Source organism: Ischnura elegans, chromosome 6 (assembly GCF_921293095.1).
Source record: "Ischnura elegans chromosome 6, ioIscEleg1.1, whole genome shotgun sequence".
Classification (NCBI taxonomy): domain Eukaryota; kingdom Metazoa; phylum Arthropoda; class Insecta; order Odonata; family Coenagrionidae; genus Ischnura; species Ischnura elegans.
In genome coordinates, this window is record NC_060251.1 from 7,966,430 (window position 1) to 7,990,908 (window position 24,479).

General features: G+C 39.7%; 1 protein-coding gene across 5 annotated transcripts in view; it reads left to right on the forward strand.

Moving 5' to 3' along the window:
* The window catches only part of LOC124160413 (cell division cycle and apoptosis regulator protein 1-like), a 102,087-nt gene that overhangs the window by 5,233 nt on the left and 72,375 nt on the right, over positions 1-24,479 (forward strand). For 3 of the 5 annotated variants that reach the window (XM_046536261.1, XM_046536263.1, XM_046536262.1), the window contains exons 4-9: positions 918-1,069; positions 11,998-12,033; positions 12,144-12,227; positions 14,817-15,220; positions 19,968-20,230; positions 20,823-21,009. In XM_046536261.1, coding sequence (XP_046392217.1) covers positions 918-1,069; positions 11,998-12,033; positions 12,144-12,227; positions 14,817-15,220; positions 19,968-20,230; positions 20,823-21,009 — 1,126 coding nt within the window. The remainder of the gene's footprint in view (positions 1-917; positions 1,070-11,997; positions 12,034-12,143; positions 12,228-14,816; positions 15,221-19,967; positions 20,231-20,822; positions 21,010-24,479) is intronic. The other 2 variants (XM_046536264.1, XM_046536265.1) reach the window with 2 other exon arrangements.

Genomic DNA, 24,479 nt, shown 5'->3' on the forward strand with positions numbered 1-24,479 from the left:
TGGAGAACGAGTCATTGGGTGGGTGAGGTATTTTTTCATCCTTTTCAGTGTCGGGATTTGATCGCTTCCATTTAAGTGAAATTAATGTTCATTATATTCCCCCAAACACGTTGTAGCATTTTATGCAGGAGGAAAGATCGAGGATAATTCCTCGGAGAGATTTTAAAAAGTTTGTAGCTTGGCTCTTTTTGAGTGAATTTAGCTCTTTTCAGAGAGCAGAAAATCACGAGTCGTTCACTGTGAACATGGCAGACTTTTGTCTACATCTATCGACTCGGGTTGATGTTTTTAATACAATATCTACGACATAAGATATGAGGCAGCTTTGATATTCCAAGTGTTTCATCCTATAAATATCTGAGCAAACACGTAAAATATGAAATTAGTGAAGCTGATGGGCATTAATCGTTGCGTAAGTAACAACAGAGTTCTCCGACGTCCGTCAATCGGTAAAGATGTATTCCTTTCCACCTATTCAAAGTATGACGAGGAAAGCTTAATTCCAGCTAAAAGTCATATTTTCAATAATTTTCGGATTTCAACAGGTATTGTTTGACGATATGTTCCGCTGCTGAATGAGTGTGAATGCGAATTTATTAATCTACGCTGCTATGTCGGTGATGATTCAGTTATCATATTTAGCTGCAATCATTTACATATACTCTGATGAACTCGGGATAATGTAGGATACTTACTTAGCATCATTAATTAACTTCTCTACTTGCATTACATCTTACATGGTATTCGGAAATGTGTTTGTTGGCAATACGTTTTATGTTTAAGGCAAGATTGAAATCAGTGGAACTGCAGCTCATTTCATAAAAATCCAAAGGAAATCCAAACAGAATTTCTGTTTGAAATTAATGTATACGCTGCTGTATATTTTGCTGACTAATCTAGTGGTATGCTCTTTTCAGCCCAGACATTGGTTCCAGTGAGCCAGCCAACCCAACTTACTCCTCAGATAATGGGGCAGAATTCTCTTGCGCCTGGCTTGGGGAACCCGCCGACTGTAGTGTCTTATCAACAACCACAGCAAGTGTTTCAGCCCACCATAAGTATTCAGCAGGTAATTTTTTCTGGAATATGAATGTGTTCACATGTTGTGAATTTTTTTTAGCTGGAATCTTATTACAAGTAAAAGTTGCACGTAGAGTAGAAGTCAGCTATAAAGAGTACGTCATATAGCAAGGGTAGCGCTACAGTAGCGAGAGTGATCTTTTTTGTGTTAGCTGTTCCATGTGGGTCTATACGAAGTGCTCATATTTGTGTTACCACTATAATGAGTCAATTTTCCTGCAGATGTCGTAAGGAATGCATACCTCTCAGGAAGGATAAATCCCTCATTAAACTTTGGCTGCAAAGTGCCTGGCAGAGTAATTGTAAGCTCATTTCAGATACATTTTTCCCAAGGAAAGGCATCTTTGCAGCAAAAAATGAAACACTGCCATCTTTCTACAAGTTAATGGTATAATAGAAGGGATTATAGAGTAAAACTTTGATTTTACACAGTTGGAGGGACCTAAATGTGGGCACTGTAAATTAATGGTGTGTAAAATAAAGATTTGGTATTGAGGAGGAGTATAGTTTTCAGGATAAAAATTTCCCTTATTATTAGAACACTTAGTCAAACACTTTTGTTAAGCTCTGATTTATGGGTATATATAAAAAGCGCTTTCTTTTTTATGCAATCACTCATTTTGGGTGAAAAAAACTTTGATTTTACTATGCTGCAAATCCTTCTTAAGAACAGTGGAACCTCGATCTATCGTTTTTCAAGGGGATGGACGAAATGAACGATGAATGCGGGAAAACGATGAATACGTGAAAGTTTGGCGCGGTTGCCTATGCGGCAGGAAACGCAGGATGTTGGCGCGTAATAGTGATATTCTATAAAGGATTCATGCAGGAATATAGCTGTTTTCTATTTGAATATTTTATTTGAATTTTATGTAATATTTTTGGGCATATACTTGGTTCGACTAATATATCTTTCAATAATCCTTGGGAATACGACACCTCACTAAAAAATGTTTGCTCGCCGTCTCGGCATTCACACTGCCACGACGGATTCGGCAGTCTTATTACGACCATCTCTCATCACCGAAATTCAACTGCATGCTAAAATACGCATGCTTTGCATCAAAACTTGTGCACATCAGAAGTGTATTCCGAAATCTGTTGCAGGCCTGTTTTTTCGTCGGAGTCCCGAAGACGAATTGTGCCTGTGGGGCACCAACACTTTCTAGAGTAGTCTTCCCATCTCCGCATTCGGAATAAGATTGCTTCAATACCCAAAAGCCATAACGACGGTAAAAAATTTATCCTCTGGCCTAGGCTTGGTACAATTTAAATTACATTGAATCCGGGCAAAACTGATCTATTTGAGAACGACAAAATACATCGCTCTCTCGGAGCCGCAAACCCTTGTCTCCCCGATGGATAATCACAATGATAATCATTACACCACCATACCTCATGGAGAGAGGGTTGCTATTTTTAAATGATGTAAGTCATGTTAAATGTACCACTTAAAAATTCAATCAAACTAAGGCCAATTCCATGGAGCCGTACCCATTTCGAGAAGCGTTCGGCATTCCGATTGCCATCAAAATATGGCATTGACAAAGGCGTATCGAGGTACGATATCTCCCCTCGTCAGTGGTCTTCAAGACCCAACGTCGGTCATCCACTTGGGATGAGAAGTTCTGGATTCAACCCAAAAATAACGAGCCAACTAACGGAACATTTTATTTATTTTCTAGGAGGGAAAAGTTTTCATGCGCTGATATATTAAAATTATGTTTTCTTACCTCGGTGGGTATTTAAATCCCCACACTAACTCCCTTGGTGAAACTGAAGAAAATAGTAACCAATCTGAAAATATTTTAGTCATAGGTGCGGCACTTCCTTGTTGTAAATGCGTCCTTCAGGCTATAGTCAAATATTAATGGGATGTCATAAAATCAGGAAAACCCTCTTCAAAATTTTAAGGCTTAAAAAAATAAATAATTCCTCCCTATTTAATCGCGTTTTTTATTTGATTTCCATGCACTCATTCATTCACTCGAGAATGCATCGCTTCTCTTCAAACTGGGCACCAAAATGCCGTAGGTACTATAGAGTAAGTACATACTTACTCTATGGTACTACAGGTACCTCAAGCATATTGGAATTTTAGTGGTTGCAAACAAACTTTGTCGGACAAACACAAATTATGATTGATAAAACCCATTAAATAATAGTACCTATTGAATTACTTTTGGCTAGGATACACTATTAAAACTGTTCACATTTTAAATACTACGCTTTTGAAAGAAGTCATGCATTGTCTTCTGTTTCTTAGCGGTATTCTGTCGTAGTCGAAAATATAATTTTTCGAGACTTAAAATGTTTTCACGATCCTCGTCGCTTCCACTATGCGCATAGAAAAATGCTTTCACTTTTTCTAAAGCTTCGTAAGTCTCGACAAAGCTTGGGATCACTTCTACCTCGTTTTCCTCTTCTTCCTCTACAGCCCCAGTAGATGTGTGCGCTTCACACAGTTCTTCAATGGTTTCAGTGCCACTTGTAACCACATGATGATCTACTGCTACGTAGCTCTGAAAATCGTATTTCTGGGCTCTACACATTTCTTCCCAGTCTTGACCAAAATCATCAACATCATCATCTGCAAGTTCATTATTACCAATCGGGTATCTGTGCCCAGCTTTACGGAAGCAATTCTGAATAGTGTTCTGGCTCACTTGTTTCCATGCTGCCATAATATAGTGGAGTGCTTCAAGTACGTTTAGTTTTTTCTTCATTGCCTTTCCTGACTCTATAAGGCAAATGGATTTTTGTACGAGGCGTTGTCTATAGTACGCTTTTAAACTGCGTATAATCCCCAAGTCAAGTGGCTGGAGCGTACTGGTACAGTTTGCTGGGAACTTTAATATTCCTCAAAAAAGACGTGTCTTTGGGGTGTGCCGCACAGTTATCCTATCGGATTATTTTTCTATTTTGCCCCCCCATTTGCGCGTCTAATGCATGGAGGAACGAAATAAAAATTTCTGTTGTCATCCATGATTTACTGTTTGCGTAATATTTTGTGGGCAATTTTCTTACGTTTTTGAAGCACCTCGGTTTTGGCGATTTCCCTATCACAATCGGCACTTGCTTGTCGCTGCCATCACTATTCACGCAAAGCAAAACCGTTAGCCTGTCTTTGGATAATTTACCTTCATGGCAGCATTCTCCTTTATAGGCCAATGTTCTATCAGGAAGCACATTGAAAAACAAACCAGTCTCATCCGCATTATACACATCTCCTGGATCGTAGCCCTCCAGAATCGATGGCAGACTTTCCAGCCAGTCATCCGTGCTTTCAGCATTTACTTCCGCACTCTCTCCCGCCAGCTTCTTGAATACAAGACCATGTCGATTTTTGAATCAACTTATCCAGCCATTTGAATCGACTTATCAAGCCTTAAAATTTTCGACGTTCAATTGGGTGGCAACAATCTTCGCTTTTTCCTTTAATATCACTCCATCAACGGGAATATTAGACTCCCGTGCCTGCTGGAACCAATTGAAGAGCACCGTTTCCAATTCGGCAAATGTAGACTCCTTGCCAGTCTTTCTCTTCATGGGTGCGCTTCCACATCTGTCTATTTGCTCTCGAATCTCACTCTTCTTGGCCATTATAGAGTTCAATGTACTTGCTGGCTACCCGAGATGTTTTGCAATGTCAACTCGCTTTTCCCTCGGATTTTTTTCCACTTCTTCAATTATTTTGAGACGATCTTTCAAAGTTCTCTTTTGCTTCATCGGGACGGCCATGGTCAGAAGACGAATAAAAATTGAGCTAATAAAAATGACCCCAGGCTTCGCAAAGCCTCAAAGAAAACACTGGCTTTAATTCAGCGAACACAGGAAAATACGGAACCACTCGTACGAGGTGAAGTTCGGAACTGACGCTGAGCCGATTGTCGAGGGTGAAGCGCGACCAAAGTGTGTAACAAAATATCCTGAGATATCCCTTTGTTTGTGAATCTGACAAGAGAGATTTATAGCAAGTCATAGTTTGTTATCTGATATTGTTTACGGAAAAAAATGTTGGATCAACGGCCGAGAAGCTCAAATGCCAGGGTATCGAGTTTCGTCTGCCTCCTCTTTTGCCAGTCATTTGTTACTCACCTTTGGGGCCAATAGGTGACTCAGACAGCAATTGGCTTCCAGAAATGTGAGCTTTGAAGATGAAAAAGGTCAGGGGGAGCGAAAGGAGGAGGGGTGAAATACTTTTCTATCATTCTCGGGTAACTTGATATTTCCTTTCGAAGCTAATGAGTTATGGTCTTCGTAACACGAACCCGTCGCGAAACGTGACCCGGGTCGTTAAATGCCTCTTGGTTGGTTTCAGAGATGAAGAAAGAGTCAGAGGGGGTGGGGGACAAGGGCTGACGGGAGGGGGGTAGCTGATTGTGAGAACGGTGAGAACTGTGCAACGTAGACAATCCCACGGCCCCGAGCTGCTCCGGAGGGCCCTATGGTGCTTCCATCTCTTGGGGAAGATTAATACTATGTGCCGGTCGAATCCGCGAATGCCACATTGTAAATACGTCGTTTCATTTTTGTCAAACGATGAATGTGGGGAAAAAAATACATCAGGACCGTGATCTTCGAACAAAAAATGCGGGAAAACGATACTTCGGGGAACGATAGATGCAGGAAAAAATTACATTGTCTTTATGGGACTTTTTTGGGACCAGGGATGGCGAACGATGAATGCGGGAACGATAAATCGGGGTTCCACTGTATTTTATTCGCAACTGCCTCTAATGCATTATTGTTTTCAATATAACCTTCACTAATCTCTGAATGTGCATAACAAAAATTGGGCAAATGCCTGAAGGCTTCTTTAATATCACTATGGGAAGGATTAACAAGCATGCATCACTGTCATCCATTACATCACTCTCTTCCTTGAGCTGTAACACCTTGTGTGTTGTTCAATTCTACCCTCACTGTTTCTTCATTTGTAGCCAAGTCTTCATCTATCCCATATGAGGTAATTTATTAAACAGCTGAGTTTATTGGGCAAATTTGATTGAACTGTTCAAGTTCATTAGCATGTAGATCATGTTATGAAGGACTAATATGGTCTCCTCAGCCATATTGTCTTCTACCTCCCCGTAACCTGTTGATAGTCAGCAGTTTTTAATATTTTCCTCCATAACATTGTTCCATGCTCGAGCTATGCTTCAGACAGTATGCAGAAATCCAAGGAGCGGCTTCTAAGATGCTTTTTCCATTTTCCTAATGAAATGATATAAAAACATGCACGTATTCAAAAGGAAGTAATTTGCCAAATGGCAAATTACAATGTTGTATTTTATCTCATCTATGTTGTGTACCTATATGATGTTGGAGAAGGTAACTGCTACACATAATCTTAAAGTTTTATATGATTCCCACGTTCAAAGGCTGTGTCTTGCTCGTGGTGTTGGGTTCTAAAATTAATAATTTAACATTCTTCAGCTCAAGGCCATCCAATTTATGAACAGTAGCATTGTCAATACATAATTAGCAGTACATTTTGATTTTCTCCACCACATTTCCGCTCAACATATAGAACTTGTTGCCTAAAAAGTTCCACAGTCATCCTTGCATGCTAATTTGGATGATACTTCACTGGCAGTGGAAATTTTTCTGGTATTTTTAAAGCAGTTCAGCTTAAGAGCTTAACCAATGACTAGGGGTTTCAATTTCTTGCTACCATCTTGGTTTGTGGTGAGAAGTACTGCCAGGCATTCCTTGCTTCTTTTTGCTCCATGACATTTCTTTCCTTTGTGATGCATTGTTCTGTCAGGAAGAGCTTTCCAGAAGAGACCTGTTTCATCCATATTATATTGGCCTTGGGGTGCAAAGGATTAGATTATTTACTCATTAATTTGATGCCACTTGCTAACCAAGTTATCATCTACTTTCCCTTTTCCTCATTCACCCTGGTAACTTATGTTTGAACTCTTTTTGAAATTGCCTAACCATCCTGTAGAGCCCTAGTTTGAGGTCCAAATTTCTTGCCTTCTCTTGCATAATTGGACCATCAATAGGGAATTTGTTTTGGCGGCAATCACTGAAAAATGTAAACAATATCTCTTCAAGTTCTACATACTTTCCTGAGGACAAATACGATGACTTAGTGTGACAAGATGAGGAAAATGTCCTCTCCTTTGATGCCAACATTGTTTTTAACGTTGAAAATGGAATCCCATTCAACTTGGCAATTTCTGTTTTGGAAAGGGACATATTGTGCTCTACGTCATTATTTTCTCAATGGAAAGATTTTTCCACTTTCTTTTTACTTCAGGAGGTTCCATAATTATGCCTTAGCTTTACCAACAATTAATATTGTCGTTAACTAAATATACCGCCTCCTTTTGCTAATCAATCAAGAAAATGTGCCAGCAACACAATGTACGAATCTGAGGACTACCAACTGCTTCTATTATAATGGTTTATATGGGTTTTCAAGCAGTAAACTCAAAAAATAAAAAATAATGCAAGGCAATTAAAATAGCAAACTTTGCAGGCACTATAGTTTTAAAACTTAAGTTTTCTCCTCCGCATGCTTTCGATTTGCGGCAAAAATCCGTGATTGATCGCGTCGCGGCTGCGTCTTCGATGTAGAATAGTCTTCTATCGGTAGGTCTCTACTCTAAGGAGAGTAAAAATAGAAAGAGCAGCAAGTGCTATCACTGATTTTATGGACCTTTCGTGATTATGTGATCTCCGGCGATCGTCTTTCTTAATCAAAAGTAGTTACACATAGATGGCGATTGCCATATCTTTGTGGTTTTGGTATCCTTCTGTGGCAAATTTGAACCAAGAGCGATATTCAAGTACTTAAAGGAGGCTGAAAAATTGCTGAGAGGCCGCAGAGGGGGAAGCAATAATTAGATTGGCAATGTATTCAGTTTCATGCTCAACAGCACGACGTCATTAATTAAAATGAACAAACTTCGTATTAATCGATGCTGAAAATGAGCACGATATATAGCCGCATCATTTCCTAGGCGCTCCCGGCGAAGGACGAAAGTCGACCTTGGATTGCCTCAAAAGCTTCTTACGTCATTACCATCTAGCGGACGGTATTATGAACTGTTGCAGGGCTCAGATGACCTTGGGACTCCGACTACGAAATCATACGCGATTACCATACGGAACATATGAAGTAATTACGTGGGAACATGATTTGGAGCAACATGGTTTGTAAATGGTAAGCTCCGTCACTGCGATCAGTCTAGTTTTGTTCGATTTTTATTCTAATGCGATACCTATGTTTTGATTCAGTCTATTGAACCCTACTTTAGGCATGCGTTATTCTTGGAGAAACGAGACGATAAGTAAATGAATTTGATGTCAGAATTATCTTCAATTCTGAGTTTTTCTGCACTAAGTCAAAAGACGACTGCGTAAAATCAAAATTAGCTGCCTCCTTTGGGCTCGGGTTATGCTGCGCAAAATCAAAAAACTGTGTAAAATCAAGAAAAGACGTAAAATCGACATTTCGCCATTGCAATTCCCTATGCATTCTGGCTGGACTTGAGTGTCGCTGCGTAAAAACAAGACTTGATGTGCAATCAAAGTGCGTAAAATTGAAGTTTTACAGTACAGTGGAAGCCCCTTATAACGAGTACGGGATATAGCGACAAGCTCGAATTAGCGACAGCTACCCAAGGAACCATTTTAAACCCTATGATTTAAATGTAAAATAAATTCGTATTAGCGATAATGGCTCGATTCCTCTCTTTCGCCATTCGTAATTACGACAGGTTGACTTTTTGACCACGTGCCACATCTCTGGAATTCAATGCTTTTAAAACGGCATTTTTTCCGCCAACGTCGACGTCCACATGTTCCGTATTCTCCTATTCTTCTTTCCATAATAAATTTCTCGAGTACACATTTCATTGCTCTTTTGTCATCTCCCTCCCGCGCCTCCACAGTGAGATTAAAAATTATTCCGCCCGTCTGCTTGCACCATGGCTGGTAAACGCAAGTCCTTGGATTTAAAGACCAAAATGAGAATTATTGCAGATTGTGAAAGTGGAGAGTGTTCAAAGGGTGAAATAGCGAGGCGATTTGGAATTAATACATCGACATTGTTCACTATTTTAAAGAAAAAAGAACAAATTCGTTCGGCAGTGCTTAAAGAAGGGCGTCCAAGCACCCAAAAACACCTGCGGCCCGGAGAGCATCCGCAGCTAGAAACTGCTCTTTTCTCGTGGTTTTGCCAGCAAAGAGCCGCAGGGATTCCTATCACCGGCCCAATGATGAAGGCTAAAGCTGAGTATTTGTGTGAGAGGCTTGGTGAAGACAATTTTAAGTGCTCGGATGGATGGTTTGCACAATTTAAAAATAGGAAGGGGATATCCCTTCACAAACTATCCGGTGAATCATCAAGTGTTGATGTTAATGCTGTGGAAGGCTGGGCTCCGGTCCTTAAAGACTATTTGGACAATTACAGCCCCTGTGATATTTACAACGCGGATGAGACGGGCATATATTTTTAACCTTCTCCCGGACAAAACTCTCGCCACTCGAACGGACCCCTGCAAAGGAGGGAAGAAAAGTAAAGACCGCGTAACTGTTCTTTTATGCGCCAATATGGATGGTTCGGATAAGTTAAAACCGTTCGTGGTGGGGAAATCCGCCCATCCCCTATGTTTTAAGGGAGTTAAAACTCTCCCTTGCACTTACGAAGCAAATAAAAATGCTTGGATGACGGCTGCTATCTTCACGCAGTGGTTATGAGCGTTTGATGCCAGGATTGGTGAAAGGAATAAAAAAGTACTATTATTCATTGACAATTGCCCAGCCCACCCACCAATAGAACTAAGAAACGTTAAAATTGTGTTATTGCCGCCTAACACTACGAGCGTTCTTCAGTTCCAGTCAGCATTCCTATCAAAAAGTGTGCGCTACTCCCGCTAGAGGTCTCCACATCCGCTGATATTGCGTCTGATTGTATGAATCTCTACGAAACATAAATATTGCTAACAGACAGACAAAGAGTGGACTTCATTTATCATTTGTCCTTCTATTTATTTGAAATAGTTTTTCACCCTTTCCACCGAAGATAATTGATATGACTAATATGCTTTTAGATGCCGTAATGCTGTTCGGTTTCATGATTCCGATAGCATTTGGGTCGGCTGATTTGAAACACGATAGTAAACCATTCATACAGGCAGACTTGAAGCATAAGAAGATTACTTCCACCTTCATTCCGCCGTTAACCTGAAAAAGATAGAATTGCAATGCTCATGTGGAACCCTAAAATTTTATCACGCTCCTTTCGTCACCCAATTGCAGCAGTCACCCATCATTTTCATTACTACTCGGAAAGATAGAAGTATGAATTTTTGAACAGATTCCGAAGTTTTAGCATTTAATAGTCTGATGCATAGCCATAACTGGTAGTTATGACATGTATATTTGGAGCATCCAAGAAATAAGGATAATAACAGCTCATAATGCACAGTTCAGTACGAGTGAGTCTGAAGCTGGGACTTTTAAAATCGACTTCTTAATGCCTCGGCTTATAGCATCCTGCATAATTACATATGATTTGATCATAGATTGCATGTGAATATGATCATTAGTGAATTAAATGTTCAAAATAATTATTTAAAACGTTTTCGCCTCTCAGCAGAAACAGCCGTGGTGACGCCTGATGAGTGATTTTTTTGTGACGATGTGATTGCATTCGGTAACAACGACAACTCACTATAGCGACAGATTTCTCTGTTCCCAACAGCTGTCGTTATAAGGGGCTTCCACTGTACTACCAAATATTATGTTTGATTTATAATGCAATGGGTGTAAGAGGGGCTCTCGCCAAATTTTACCATTGAGCACTGAATAATTTCACCCCTTGAGAAGTTTGAACTTTCAACTTGAATTCCTCGCCAAAAACGCATTTCTCGGGTGATGCCATGTTGATGACGTGTGAACCTTATGAAGTGTGCATTGTTTGCATAAGGATTGCAGTGTAATATATGTTATTACAAGATGAATAAATAGTAACTAAAATGGAGAGTTATAAATGAGTGGTAGGGAACCTTACATATACTCTTGTGTGCCGAGATGTGAATTTCCCTCTCGTTAAACACCAGAAAAGTATTTTTTTTGTAGTGCCAAACGACCCAGACCAAAGAAGGTGGTGGTATGACACTGCGCGGAGACAGCACATTCCACTAAATACGGATAATTTTTACATTGTCCTAATAGAGAATGAATCGGGACCCAAAATAATAAACGCTAAATGCGGAAAAACGTTAAATGTGAAGACCTTAAATCTGGATCCGACTGTTTCAAGTTACACGAGAACAATAAAAACGTGTTTCACACCTCCCCGATTCTCGCAGACTGAATTTTTTCAGCCGATGACTAACCTATTAGCCCAAAAGGTGTCTTATAATGAATTTCGGCAATTGGTATTATACATTTATTAGATTGAAATATTAGTAATGTGCACTTGATTCAAAAAAGAATGATACCAAACACAATGCATTTCTAACTTTGTTTAAACATTTTAAGCAAGGAAATAGTTGGAATAATACGATGGTGATTTATGGCGTATCTCGATATCCTCACTGCTGATTTGAGCTTCTTGGCAGTTGATGCGGCATTTTTTTCGAAAACAGGGCATCAGGTTACAATTTACCAGTTATGCTACGAGTCACACTTGTCAGAGTTGCTAACGAAGCGATGTCTTCTCAGGATATTTTGTTTCTCCCTACTAGCAATCTGAATTCATCAGCTCATTTAGAGCTATGCTACTTATTGTTAGAAATGAGTGGGTAATTTGCCTTCTCTATTGGACAAAAAATTTCATTGCCTATCGAATTGGATGGTTGTAAGGCATAAAGGTGTGTGTTAATTTTTTTTTTAATTAAAACACTTCAGTTGCTACTGTTTAATCAGTGTCATAAAATACTTTACTTGCAGAATGCTGCCCTTCAACAAGGAGCTATGCTCTCACAGGTATGTTTCCGAGTTTACTTTTCCCTCTATTTCATAGAGCTAGTTATTTTAGCATTTTAATATGTTATTCTGGAAGTTCAGATATAATCATAGTATCATTTGTTTTCTAGCCTGGAATGGCATTACCATCTTCTTTGGGTTCAGCATTAGGAAACCCTGGAGTGGCCCTTCCCACATCTCTTGCTACCACTCAAGTGAGTATTTTTATTCTTATTGCTTTTTGGCACATACGGGTGATATCTCAATTGAAAATGTTGTGATTTAATTTTCTTCAACTCATATTACTAATAGCTAGGGACTTTGGTTAGTGATAACTAAACCCTAGGGAAAGCGGTGTAAATATCAAAGATTTCATACTGAGGTGGTGAAAACATGTTTCGGTATTTTTCAGTTAATAATAGGGATGGTCGGATCGGATACCTCAGATCCAAATATCTGTGGATATTGCCCTTCACAGGATACTTTGGATCCAAATTTGCTGAAGGCATCGGATCTTGATTTGAAATTTTAAATAAATGCTTCAGTGAATGGAGCATCCAATAAGAGTGAGTGGAAAGAGTTCCGATCGTACGTTTGCATGTGCCGTTGCACTGTGATGCTTTTCCTACTTATGAACAATTTTGTTTAAAATCTCCCGTAGGGGTTATGCAACAGAATATTGGTCGTGGAAAATTTAATGGCAAGATATGATAAGCACTTAGTGTGACTCTTCCCAAGAAGATTGAACAATCACCGGGGAATCTCAATGCTATAGGAAAACAACCACGTCAAAAGTAACTACATTGCAGATTTCAGAAAACCATCCTCGGCCCTCCATCAGCTCATGCCTCAAACATTTTTTTTTTGTTTCCAAGGTCACAGACCATAAATCAATATCTTCAAAGGAAAATATCAAGGTACACAAGAACAATTGAAGTGTGTTTCATCCCTATCCCATCTCACCAACTGACCTTTCTTGGCCAACATGCTTCAATTCTCTGTTTCTGGAGGACAAAGGCTAAGTGAGTGACTTTCTGGGCCCAAAGATGTTTGTTTTAACATCCAATTGCCAATGGCTTGGGAGAGTGGATGACATGCACGAGATTTAAAAAAGAGTTTGCGCGATGCATTTCTGACGATGGTTTAGTTTTTTTTAACTCTAATTGATTGCCACTAAGTTTTCTAGTTACCACTAGACTTAACTAATGGAATGAATGAGGGCCCTTTGAAGGATACAACATCCCGGGGCCGGGACCCAGTAATTCAATTTATACGACTGGTCACTTGGGGAGGGGAATGTATGGGAAGGAAGAAAGGGGGGAGGCACAGCCGTAATAGGAGCCCGTCAACGCCTCCAGGGAGAGGATTGAGATGGAAGGAAGGGGATGAGGACAAACCCGCATTGCCATTGCTCACGATTCCAACCCGCACAGTGTGCGTAAAAGGAGTCATTTGCAGTCTGCAAAGGGGAGGGAGTGGTGTGTGGTCTGCAGAGGGGAGGGATTCCCGACTCACTAAATAAGACTCTCGCCTCACAGCTGTATCTGCTGAGTCGCACAGATGAACTGACTCACTCACACAGTGCCCATCACTAGTTCGACTGTCTTTGCTTCGAAGGCAACTACGTCACAAAATAGTAAGATCTGACATGTTAGTCCTTGACTCCCTCATTCGTAGTCTCGTTGCTTGAAAGATGGGAGGGATTGTGCTCCTTCCCCTCCACCTGTCCTTCACGTGCTTCAGCTGCCCACCCTTTCCTCATGAGATCATTGAGCGATCGTTTTGTTCTGTTCCCGCGCCTTGTCGCACGTGACATCAATGGTGTGCTAAATATGTATTGTCAACTATGTGGCAGATTGGGCAGTTGCAATGTAATTTAATGATACATTGATAAAAATGATTCCATTGTGTGGAAACATTTTTACTGAGGTAAGAAGAGCTAAGCATATGCCATGTTCGTGCACAGTGGCGTGAAACTATCGTGAGGATATGCAGAATCCACCTCACCACAGCTGAAGCATTTGCAGGGGAAACATGCCTAGGGAAAATTTGAGTACTGTCAAATAACTTGAAAGCTTATAAAAATGATTTGTAATCAGTTCAAATATTAAAATGTGAATAAAACTCTAAATAGCATTCCTTTAATCGCATATACGTGGAAGAAACTTGAATAATTACTTTTTTTCATAGCAGGCAATCAAGAATGCATTTGGATCCGAAAATATCGGAAGATCTGATACCTGAAATCAAGTATCCAATCTGAATCTGTAAAAAATCCTAGATCGGTCTACATCTAGTTAACAATAAAGAATTTTTTTATAGAGACAAAAGAAATTTTGCAAATGAATTTTTCAACTTCCTCGCATTCTTACTACATATTACATTTGAATCTCTTTTGTGAAGCAATGGACCACGAGGATGTGTCATCATTTGTTGTTTATACGGGGGTCAACCATCACATAGGCCTTACTCTTAGCTGAGGTCTTTGGAGGGCTGTACTTGAGTCGCCTAAACAAGTAAAGGAGGGAATATCCCATTTCAGGTTTTCTCCTGCTCCCTCCCTCATTATCCCCATTCTTTCGAAATAGCTTTTCTGAGCTAGGAAGGCAATCATTCAGCAGGAAAGGCAAACACTTAGCAAACAGCCACTAGTGGCCTCATTCTTAATCCAGTTGGGTGTGAATGCGAACTCAGGCAGTTATTGACTTTTAATGGGTAGAGCTCATGTTTTGCGTTAATTTGCAGGTCCATAATGGTTACTCGAATAACCCTGAAAAATCTAATTGTTTGCCATTATTTTGCAGCAGGTGGCCACGCTAGTGTTTCCGCAAGTGGCAACGGTGAGCTACCCCACGCCGCGGGCACTGCAGCCGTCAGCATTCCAGCAGGGCCCCGTGGCCCAACCCCCACCTCTGGTGGGCCCTCAATCACAGCAGCAGCCAGGAGGGGGTGGAGGTGGTGCTGGCGGACAGGCGATGCAACCACAGCAGGCGCCTGCAGTTGCCTCACAGCTGCAGCAGCTACAGCAACAACTGCAGCAGCAGCAACAACAGCAGCAGCAACAACAGCAGCAACAACAACAACAACAGCAGCAGCAACAGCAACAACAACAGCAGCACACGCCCAAGCAGCGCGTCTTCACGGGAGCGGTGACCAAACTGCACGACAACTTTGGATTTGTTGATGAAGACGTCTTCTTCCAAACAAGGTACATCTCTTGGACAACATAATGTGCCTAAAATATGAAGTTACCCCAAAAAGTTATCGTATTATTTTTATTATTGTTATTCTAGTGGTTAAAGTAGGTTTACATGGGATAGTTTGCAGAATGCCCTGGCCTGTTTCCCTCGCCAAATTGGACTTCCCTCTCCGATTCACAATACGGCCAACACTCTTTCATTCTATCCAAAAACCTATTCTCCTTCATCCTCTCCCTCGCATACCCAACATTCTTCCTTCAAATACAGCTTTTAACTTTCCTCCCCAGTCAGTACTTTCTCTCTCCAAATCTTCTTGTCTCCTCATGTCGTCTAGAAGCTTTCTCTCTTCACCTACCATGCCTTAACTTCATTGTTTGTGTGTGCCCACTTAAATAACTTCACCTCACAACTACTTTTGATGCATTAATGTGTCATATTCAAGTACAGGGGTTAATATTTTTACTAAATTGGTACATAAATACATAATTTGCAAAATTACTCCTCATTGATCTTGCAACCATCTGCATCATTTCCTTGATAAATATGGTCTAATTCAAAGTCAATATGGTTTCACAAATCAAAGTAAGGGCAGTAATCATTTGAAATTATCTTATGTTGGACAACAATCAGCTATGATTTTTTCTCAGTGGAATTTTTACACAATGAAATATTAGTTTAAAGATGCATTAAAAGGTGCAGTTCCGAGTCAGAACTTGAAACGTTGGCAATTATGGAAAAATTAACCCGTGGGAATCCCGAGTTGAGTTGGCCCTCATCATTCGTCGGAAAGCATCAAATATAAATAACCATTCAGCCTAATTTAATCACCGTATGTCCTTCCAGCATACTTCCACCTCTAGAGAAAATTAGTTAGATGTTTACAGCATATCATGAAGGTCCTAACCAGTGGTGTCATGCAAAATTAGCAGTGCCTGATTGCACTTTCCTTAATTTTTTTTATAAGTGAGATAATACTGTGTGTTTTTTATTACAAGTTACATCTGCATATTTGGAAATAAATATTAATTTTGGTTATATATGTCATGCATATTTTAGAAATTTTGACTCACCAAATTGATAAAAATGTTATTTGACTATCATGTCTTTTCTTAACCAGTGCCTGAACGGTGCTCCGACACCATGACACCCCTGGTCATAACATTGGTCATTGAAGGAGGACAACATTCACATGATATGAGATACCGTAAACCGGTACAACTTTGCCACTTTTTTTTCTTTTTCAACTGCATTCTTCTAAGTTCATGAACGAAAATGATTTAAAACCATTATCAGCCATTACTCTTGGTCTCTACTTTCAAAATGTGTGAAAAAATTACAACTTAAGTAAGAGAGTAAAAAAATTGAGAACATAGTTGGCAGAGATTCTCTGGAACTGGGGCAACTTTGCCAACGGAGTTATATCCAGCGGAAACCTCAATAAAACAATGGAATACATAATTTTAAATTAGAAAAGTCTTGAATAGAGAAAGGTACACACAGATACTCAAAACACTGAACATAATATACTATGGTTATTCCCCTAATTTTTCTTCTATTTACAAGTTCCTCCAATATGATTGTGTGTGGAGGTGCTTGGAAGTGATCAAGGGTGATTTTTCCATGGTTTCTCCTGGGGCCTCAATAATTTTCCGTCTTCTTCTCTATGGCGAACTTTTGTTTGGATTACGGCGACAGGCTTGATGATAATTCAAAGATGAAGCACTTACTCTTGTAGGAGTGTCATTACGATCAGTTTTCTATGCATCCGGAATTCAAGACTAAACTTCTTTGGGATTGAGTGGCACGATGCCATATTTCTCGAATCCTGACATAAGGTTTGAGTTCATTTTACCTCCTTCATCCAAAGCACTGAGAATTTTTGCCAAAAGCGTTTGAAATGCTCTATTTTAGAGAGTTTTATAACTTGTAGTTCCACAATTTATATTATGTCAGTATGGCTCTCCATTTATTTTTTACAAGGAGCGAAGACTGAAACATCAAAAGGTTGTCATATATGATTGGACGATGGTGTATGAACACAAAACGAATCAATAATCAATCAATGGCATTAAAAGGCATTCCCCGGTCAGCATAAACAAGCACATGTTCGACGATCTCTTCTTTCTTATCCTTGCTCAATGCCATCTGGTGCCCTGGATTCTTTGAATGGCGGCACTTCACCTTACTGTCAATTGTCCTATGTGGAATATTATACTTTTGGGCTGCTTTTCCACTGCTCAATTCATTACTAATCACTGCAGAGACAGCAAGTTGCAGCGTACTGTCATCATTATTTCAATACATTTGGCCTCTCAACTTGGTATGAAAGCGTCTTGGCATTTGAAAGGCCTATAAAACGAATATGAAAAACGCACCCTTCGGAAAAAGTGTAATGGTAGTGGAGAAATAACAATATTGTCGGTTGGCAAAGTTGTCCCATTTCCACCAAGTTTCCTGGTGCAACATTGCCAAGTTAAATTATTAAATCTAAATATAACAAATATTTTACCATTTAAAGCGATTCTGAAAGTAATTTATATGCTCTATTGAACGATACCAGAAGTTTTTACTTTCGTTTGAGAAAATGGGCAGGGCGAGACAATAGCCTATCGAAATACAGTGAAACCTCGATATAACGACACCCCACGGTGCACTAATAAACACTTGCTATAGCAAATTGTCGCTTTACCGGAGGTGGAGCAAATAATAGCCAATATACCTGTTGCGAACAGATATAAAGGAACAGGAGTGGTGCGGCGACAGATAAACATCTATCAGATAAACGTAAGCATAAATCCAGATGAAAGGCGATGTTTTTTTGCATCACTAAATTTCCTTACTCAAATAACGACCAACTATTCAAACAATTTATAAGCGCCGCACTGAATAAAAATCATGCAAAGCATTGTTTCGTCATCATTATATTTATCGAACGACAGTTTACCACATAAATTTGAGACTGAGCACTCCATTAACTTCATTTCTAACAGATCGCTAGCAATTACAGAGGTTAAGGAGTCTTCATGAAAGTCTTCCGGCGGTGAAACCCTCGCTATGGCGAGAGCCAACACCGAAAGGGTCTCGTAAAAACGAATTTTTTAACACGTTTATTATAGGGTCAATTGACGGTGCATCGGCTATCTCTCGTAATAGCGGGGGTGTCGCTATAGCCCGTACTCGCTTTAACGAGGTTCCACTGTATTCAGTTTGGCGCGACGAAAACAAAACACTAATAAAGACCTGCAAAAAACTCATAGGACTACAAATGTGTGGAAAGGCTATCACTCAATATCTTTTCGGTGTGATGAAAGCATAGGCCCTTTCTTGGATAATTAGGGAACTTAGTAGGGCACCAAACATAATATATTTCAAAACCTGTCAAAGTTGTCCCACTTGGTTTACGGTAAGCAATGAAAATATGACAGTTATCATAAATCTTGGAGTAAATAATGCTGAGTATCTGGTTGCAAGAAAGAATAGGTTTCATGAAGGGATGTGCAAGTACTCGAAAATTCGAGTCTAGTTGAGTAGTTGGTACTCGACTCGAGTGATTCGAACAGCATTACGAATGTCGAGTTGAGTAGTTTCGGTTACAGAGCTGTTGAGGTCAGTAAGTTCAGAAATCTGCCAACAGAAGGCACTATCATGAAACTCCTGTAGTAATATCTTTTATAAAGTCGTTCTAATGCCTTGGCCTAGGAGTTTCAGCTTTTGTATATGTAGCAGTCAACCACCATAGTTGTCGCTGTGGATGCTGAATACCTTTTCGTCAGCCGCGGCCAACCGTCTTCCGCCCCAGCACCGCAGTGGCGACCTTTTCAGACTAATTGGAGTGGACCTCAGCATTGCTCATACTTTCTAATGCGATAATTAGGGAACCCTAACATACTTTCTTTACTGAAATGCCGAGTTTCTTTACTAACGGTTGAAACGTGTCGTACTTTAAATAAACCTGTGGAAAAGTGCCATCTCTATTTTCTTTTAATACTTGTCTGATTTAGACTTATATTTAAATAGGTTTCTTGAGAACATTGGATACAGTTGACCACACTCTCCTATTATTTAAGCTTAGAAAAACTTCTTCAGTATTCACACCAACTTTCCTCATCTTCTTGCCAACTTCCTGTCCAATAGATCTCCGAGGGTAATTCTTGATGGTGTCACCTCTACATCCCTCAGGGTAGGCCTCTGGTGTCCGTTGGTGTCTGGTGTTAGAGTAACCTGTGGTGTCAGAGTAATCTCCGCTGTCTCCCTAGGTATTGTACTCGGCCCCCATCTATTCACTCTTTATGTTGATGATATCACCCAATCTATTTTGCTGCATGGCAGTGGAATTCTTCTTTATACTGATGACTTCAAGGTTTTTGAAGAGTTGGTAGCTATGCTGACAGCTCTCTTGTTCATTCTCTCTCAGTTCTTCAGGCACTCTCTCTATTGCTTGTTTTTCCTTCCCATTATTTATGTGTAAAAACATTTGTTGCATTAATCCTCTCCCGTGAACACTTACTGATTGCCAGCCTTGGTGGTGGCTGGGTGAAGTCCTGCCTTCCAAACCAAATGTCGCAGGCTCGAGACCTGCCTGGGTAAGTTACCTCTAACCAGGGCAAGGGTATTTCTAATTTAAATGTTAGTAACCCCCGCTGTAAATGTTGCTGTTGTGAGGGCTATTGAGAATAAATATGTCATCTGATTCTTAACATTTTTCATGTATTTTCCTCATGTAGTAATACACGTTCATAATTTTTCTATTTTTAGCTGCGTGAAAGGTGCAATGCCTAAAGTTGGGGATCGTGTTCTAGTTGAAGCATCGTACAATGTCAACATGCCATTCAAGTGGAATGCCACTCGAATTCAGGTGTTGCCCAATCAGAACACCATGGGGACTGCTGTGGCCATGACAAATGTTGTTCCTGGCGTTGGTGTGGGTCCACCAATAATGCAAAGGCCACAAACCATGATGCCACCCCTAGCCCAAGGCTATCAGTCTGCCAATAGTTATAATGCAGTGCCACCTCCAGGTTGGTCAGTTTGAAATAACCTCTTGACGTTTACTTTGAATGATAACAGTGTCAAACAAAAGATTCCTAAAATTTCATACCTGAAGAGCTTACGAAAATTTTATGTACTTGCCTGCTCTGCCTGACATTAATATTTTTTGAGAGCCTGAATATTTAATGTTGCAGTAAGTTTTTTACTCCATACTAGAACCCACTCCAAAGTCATTCACAAATGTGCATTTATGGGATCCTTTGTCTGTGCAGAAACTTACCAAGTGTGTAGTAGCCAACAGATTATTTTACTACCGAATTTTGTAATGTTTTTCGGGCACTCTGGCAATCCTAGTGGCTGTGGGTCACACAACAAAATAACTAAGTTTCTGAACGTTATCATGTGGCAGAAACAGTTGAAAAATTCAGGAACAATGCTCTGGAAGTGCATTTTGCTGATTTATATTTTTATACATTAAAAATGAAGATACCATTTAGAAATCAAGAACCATCGCCACTGTTCACTTCAAGTTAACCATAACCAAAATGAAAAATCCTCAACCACACACTTTTCTTTCTCATGCTCCATCATATGCAACTGCTATTTTTTTAATGTCTGCAGTGGAACAACAAAGCAGTGTCGCTGGGAGTGGAAGTTTTATTCGTGGGAGCCAGATTGGGGGCAGGCCTCGGATATCCCCGAGCCAGAGGAACAGTAGTGCCAGCAATGTGGTGACGGGTCGAGAGAAAGATCGTGGGGAGAGGGACAGAGAGCCAGAGCGGGAAAGGAGGCGAGATGATCGCAACAGGTGGGTTGTCAGTGACCTGCTTGGGGAGTGTTTTGGCCCTCAGTATGTTAAATGACGGGTGTACAAATATGTATTTCATTGTCTTTATTTTTCCAAGTTACAGCGAATGAATGAACTCTAAAGGCCGCTTTACACGGTGAAAGATCATTCGAAAGATCTTTCGAAAGATCATTCGAATGATCCATCATTCACCGTGTATAACGGAAATTTCCAGCGTGAATGATCATTCGAATGAACTTTCAGGCCTGTTCTAATTTGCTTGAATGATTTCCGTGAATGATATGAGCGCACGGCGTCCATCTTGCCCTTGGCATCCACCTCGGAATTTTAATATTTTATATAAAAACTTTGGAAGCATAGTAACCCGTGAAATAGCTCAAATAATTAATATGTACTTTGAGAGAACATAAATTCACAAACATCAACCGTCTAAAGTGGGTAATTCGGAAATAACATTTCGGATATTTAATGAATAAAAACGTCGTTTTTCTCCTCGATTGCGTCTATATTTTGTTTAATTTACCATCATTAAACTATATTTCATGATTTGAGCGCTTAAGTTTCGAGTGAGAGTCCCAATTAATTATACAATATCTGTTTATTCGGTGAACACATTCCAGCCAACACGAGCCGCTACGTTATCCTGGCTCACCTATGGGATCACAATATTGCCTATCTCTAATCATTCAAGGAACTCACCCGAAAGAAATTTCGAGCACGTCCTAATTTGCTTGAATGATTCCGTGAATGATATGAGCGCATGGCGTCCATATTGCCATTAGCACCACCTCGGAATTTTAAGATCATATATATAAACTTTGGAAGCATATTAACTCATGCGATAGCTTATATCATTAATATTTACTTTGAAAGAAAGTAAATTCACAAACATCATTCCTCAAAATTGAGTAATTTGGAAAAAACATTCCGGATTTTTAAAGTTCAAAATCGTCTTTTTTCTCCTCGATTGCGTCTATATTTTGTTTGATTTACAATTATCAAACTGTATTCAATGATTTGAACGCTAAAGTTTGGGGTGAGACTCCCAATTAATGACAAAATATCTGCTTATTCGGTGAACACATTCCAGCCAAAACGAGCCGTGACATCACATTGGCCCACCTAGGAAGTCACAATCTCACGGGGTTGCCTATAATTTAAGGGGCAAACCCTATAAGTTAGCCCATGAATATCACAGTCCACTTTCTTCCCTTGCTTCGATAGCAAGCAATGAGATGACACTGAGCCAACTTCATTGTAGAAAGTATGAGGATGCTGAAGCGCACTCTTTCGAAAATAGAACAGGTCGCTTCCTTTTTTCTCTTCACGTTACCTTTCTTCTCTCGCACAGGAATGACCTTTGTTCGACTACATTGTAAAGGCTGTGTACACGAAGGAACCCCAAACATCAAAACTCATGGTCGACCGGCCTTCAACCTTGAGGAGCTTTTGCTTTATGCTTATTATGTTCTTTTTTATGGGAGCTGGACGATGCGGCATCAATACGGGACTGAGATAGGATTTTTCTGAACGAGTAACAATGTGCAGTTTTTCCCCAAATTATATTTTCACTAACTTTATAATTTAATGAATCGGGAGGGAAAAGACCTCGGGCAGCCATTTGAAGAGTAAGTTCCCTTATGATCATGTTACAGAGCACACTATCTTGAAGCATAATCATCTTTGCTCTGCAGCGAAAACAACCAATTATGTACTTCGTTACGGGATAACAAAACGCACGATTTATTAAAGTGGTTTTCCGCTGTCAATACGTACCGTTCTAATTCCTCTCATTACTTAGTGCATCATACCCCACCGAAAGTCAAAGCAATACCAAAGTATATTGAAGCGCACATGTAAACAAAGCGTTCCATCGTCTGCGAGCTCCAAAACAAATCATGTGGTGAGAAACGGTCGGAAATATCGTTAGAATCGAAATACACTATCGATAGTCGCACCAGTGCGCATCGTTTCTGCGCAGAACTTTCACCGAAATCATTCACCGAAATCTTTCACCGTGTATAGCGGTACCGGCGAATGAATTTCTTGCGAATGATCATTCGAATGATCTTTCACTGTGTAAAGCGGCCTTAATGTAAAATATCAAGGAATTTTCAAGAATCTTCTGCTTGCAGGAAACAATGAGATTTCCTTAAGATTCTTGAAAATTAATACATTGTATTATTATAATTTGTGTTTCAAATATTGTTTCTTGTAACATTCCTTATTGTTGTAATTGAACGATTGTTCCCTGTTCAAAGTTACTTTGAGTGAACATAACGGAGTGTTACAGCAATGCTTATCAATTATATTGGTGCTTCTGCTGATGAAAGGACAGTTATATGTGGACAGTTTTTTCTTCATTTTCTGTAACTTGGTTAATATAGATGTTGCCTTTGTTGCATGCAAATTGTTGATATAATGTTGAATTACATTTAAATTATTGTGCTTTCTGATCTGAAATTGTCTACCACGAAACTTCTAATGTTTAACCCTTTCCAGCTCTTACAATTGAAAAACGTTTTCCGTGCTACGATTAGCATGAGCATATTTTAAACCTCTTTGTACGGAGCTATTTTTTGGGGTGGAGTAACCCTGGTATTTTCGTCCCTCAGATTTGGGGCCTACGTCCCTTACCCCGGTCACTGGACTACACCCTCTAACCCTATCACAGCACGAATTCACGGTCAACTTATTGCGTTACCTGTGTTTTTTTCTACCAAATTTTGTATTTGTTATTCGATAATTTAATCTCCTATAGGAACTACTGACATTTTTAAGCGCTGTGGAATTATAAGTGGGTTTCTAGCGTTAATAGTTATAATTAGTTATTATTATCATTAATAACAGCAAAGTGTTACCAGTGTTTTTTTTAATCAAATTTTGTATTTTATATTCAATAATTAACACTTCTAAAGGAATTACTAACCTTTTTTAAGCATTATGGAATTTTAAACAGATTTCTAGCATTAATAACAACAAAGTTAGTAAATAAAAGGTAATAAGGCTGTAAGTCTGGAAGTTCGTTATTTTTAGTGCTAAAATTTTGCTTAAAAATTGCTTATGCAGAGAACAAAATGAAGAATTCGTTTCGAAGTGTAAAAAATTGTAGTATGCAACAAAATATATCATTGAAAAAAGTATTGACAATATAACCACTTCGCAACGGGTTACTGGGCTGAGGGTGATCATAAATGAGTGGGAGGGTCGGGCTTTATTGCATGGGGACTGGCCCTGAGGACTCACTAAGCTGGGTCTCAGGCAAGGCCAGAATGCATCAGACAATTGTCAGTGGTCACTTCCCTTCCCTCACGTCGACTAGAGTCGACGTCCTCTCGTTTGGATTGAAAAATCCGCGACAGCTATACCCAGCATCAGGTGTTATGGGTTTAAAAATGCCTGTCGGCTCCACTCGACGTCCGACGTGAAAGGGTTAAAACAGCAAAATTTTCATTTATAATTAGAGGCTG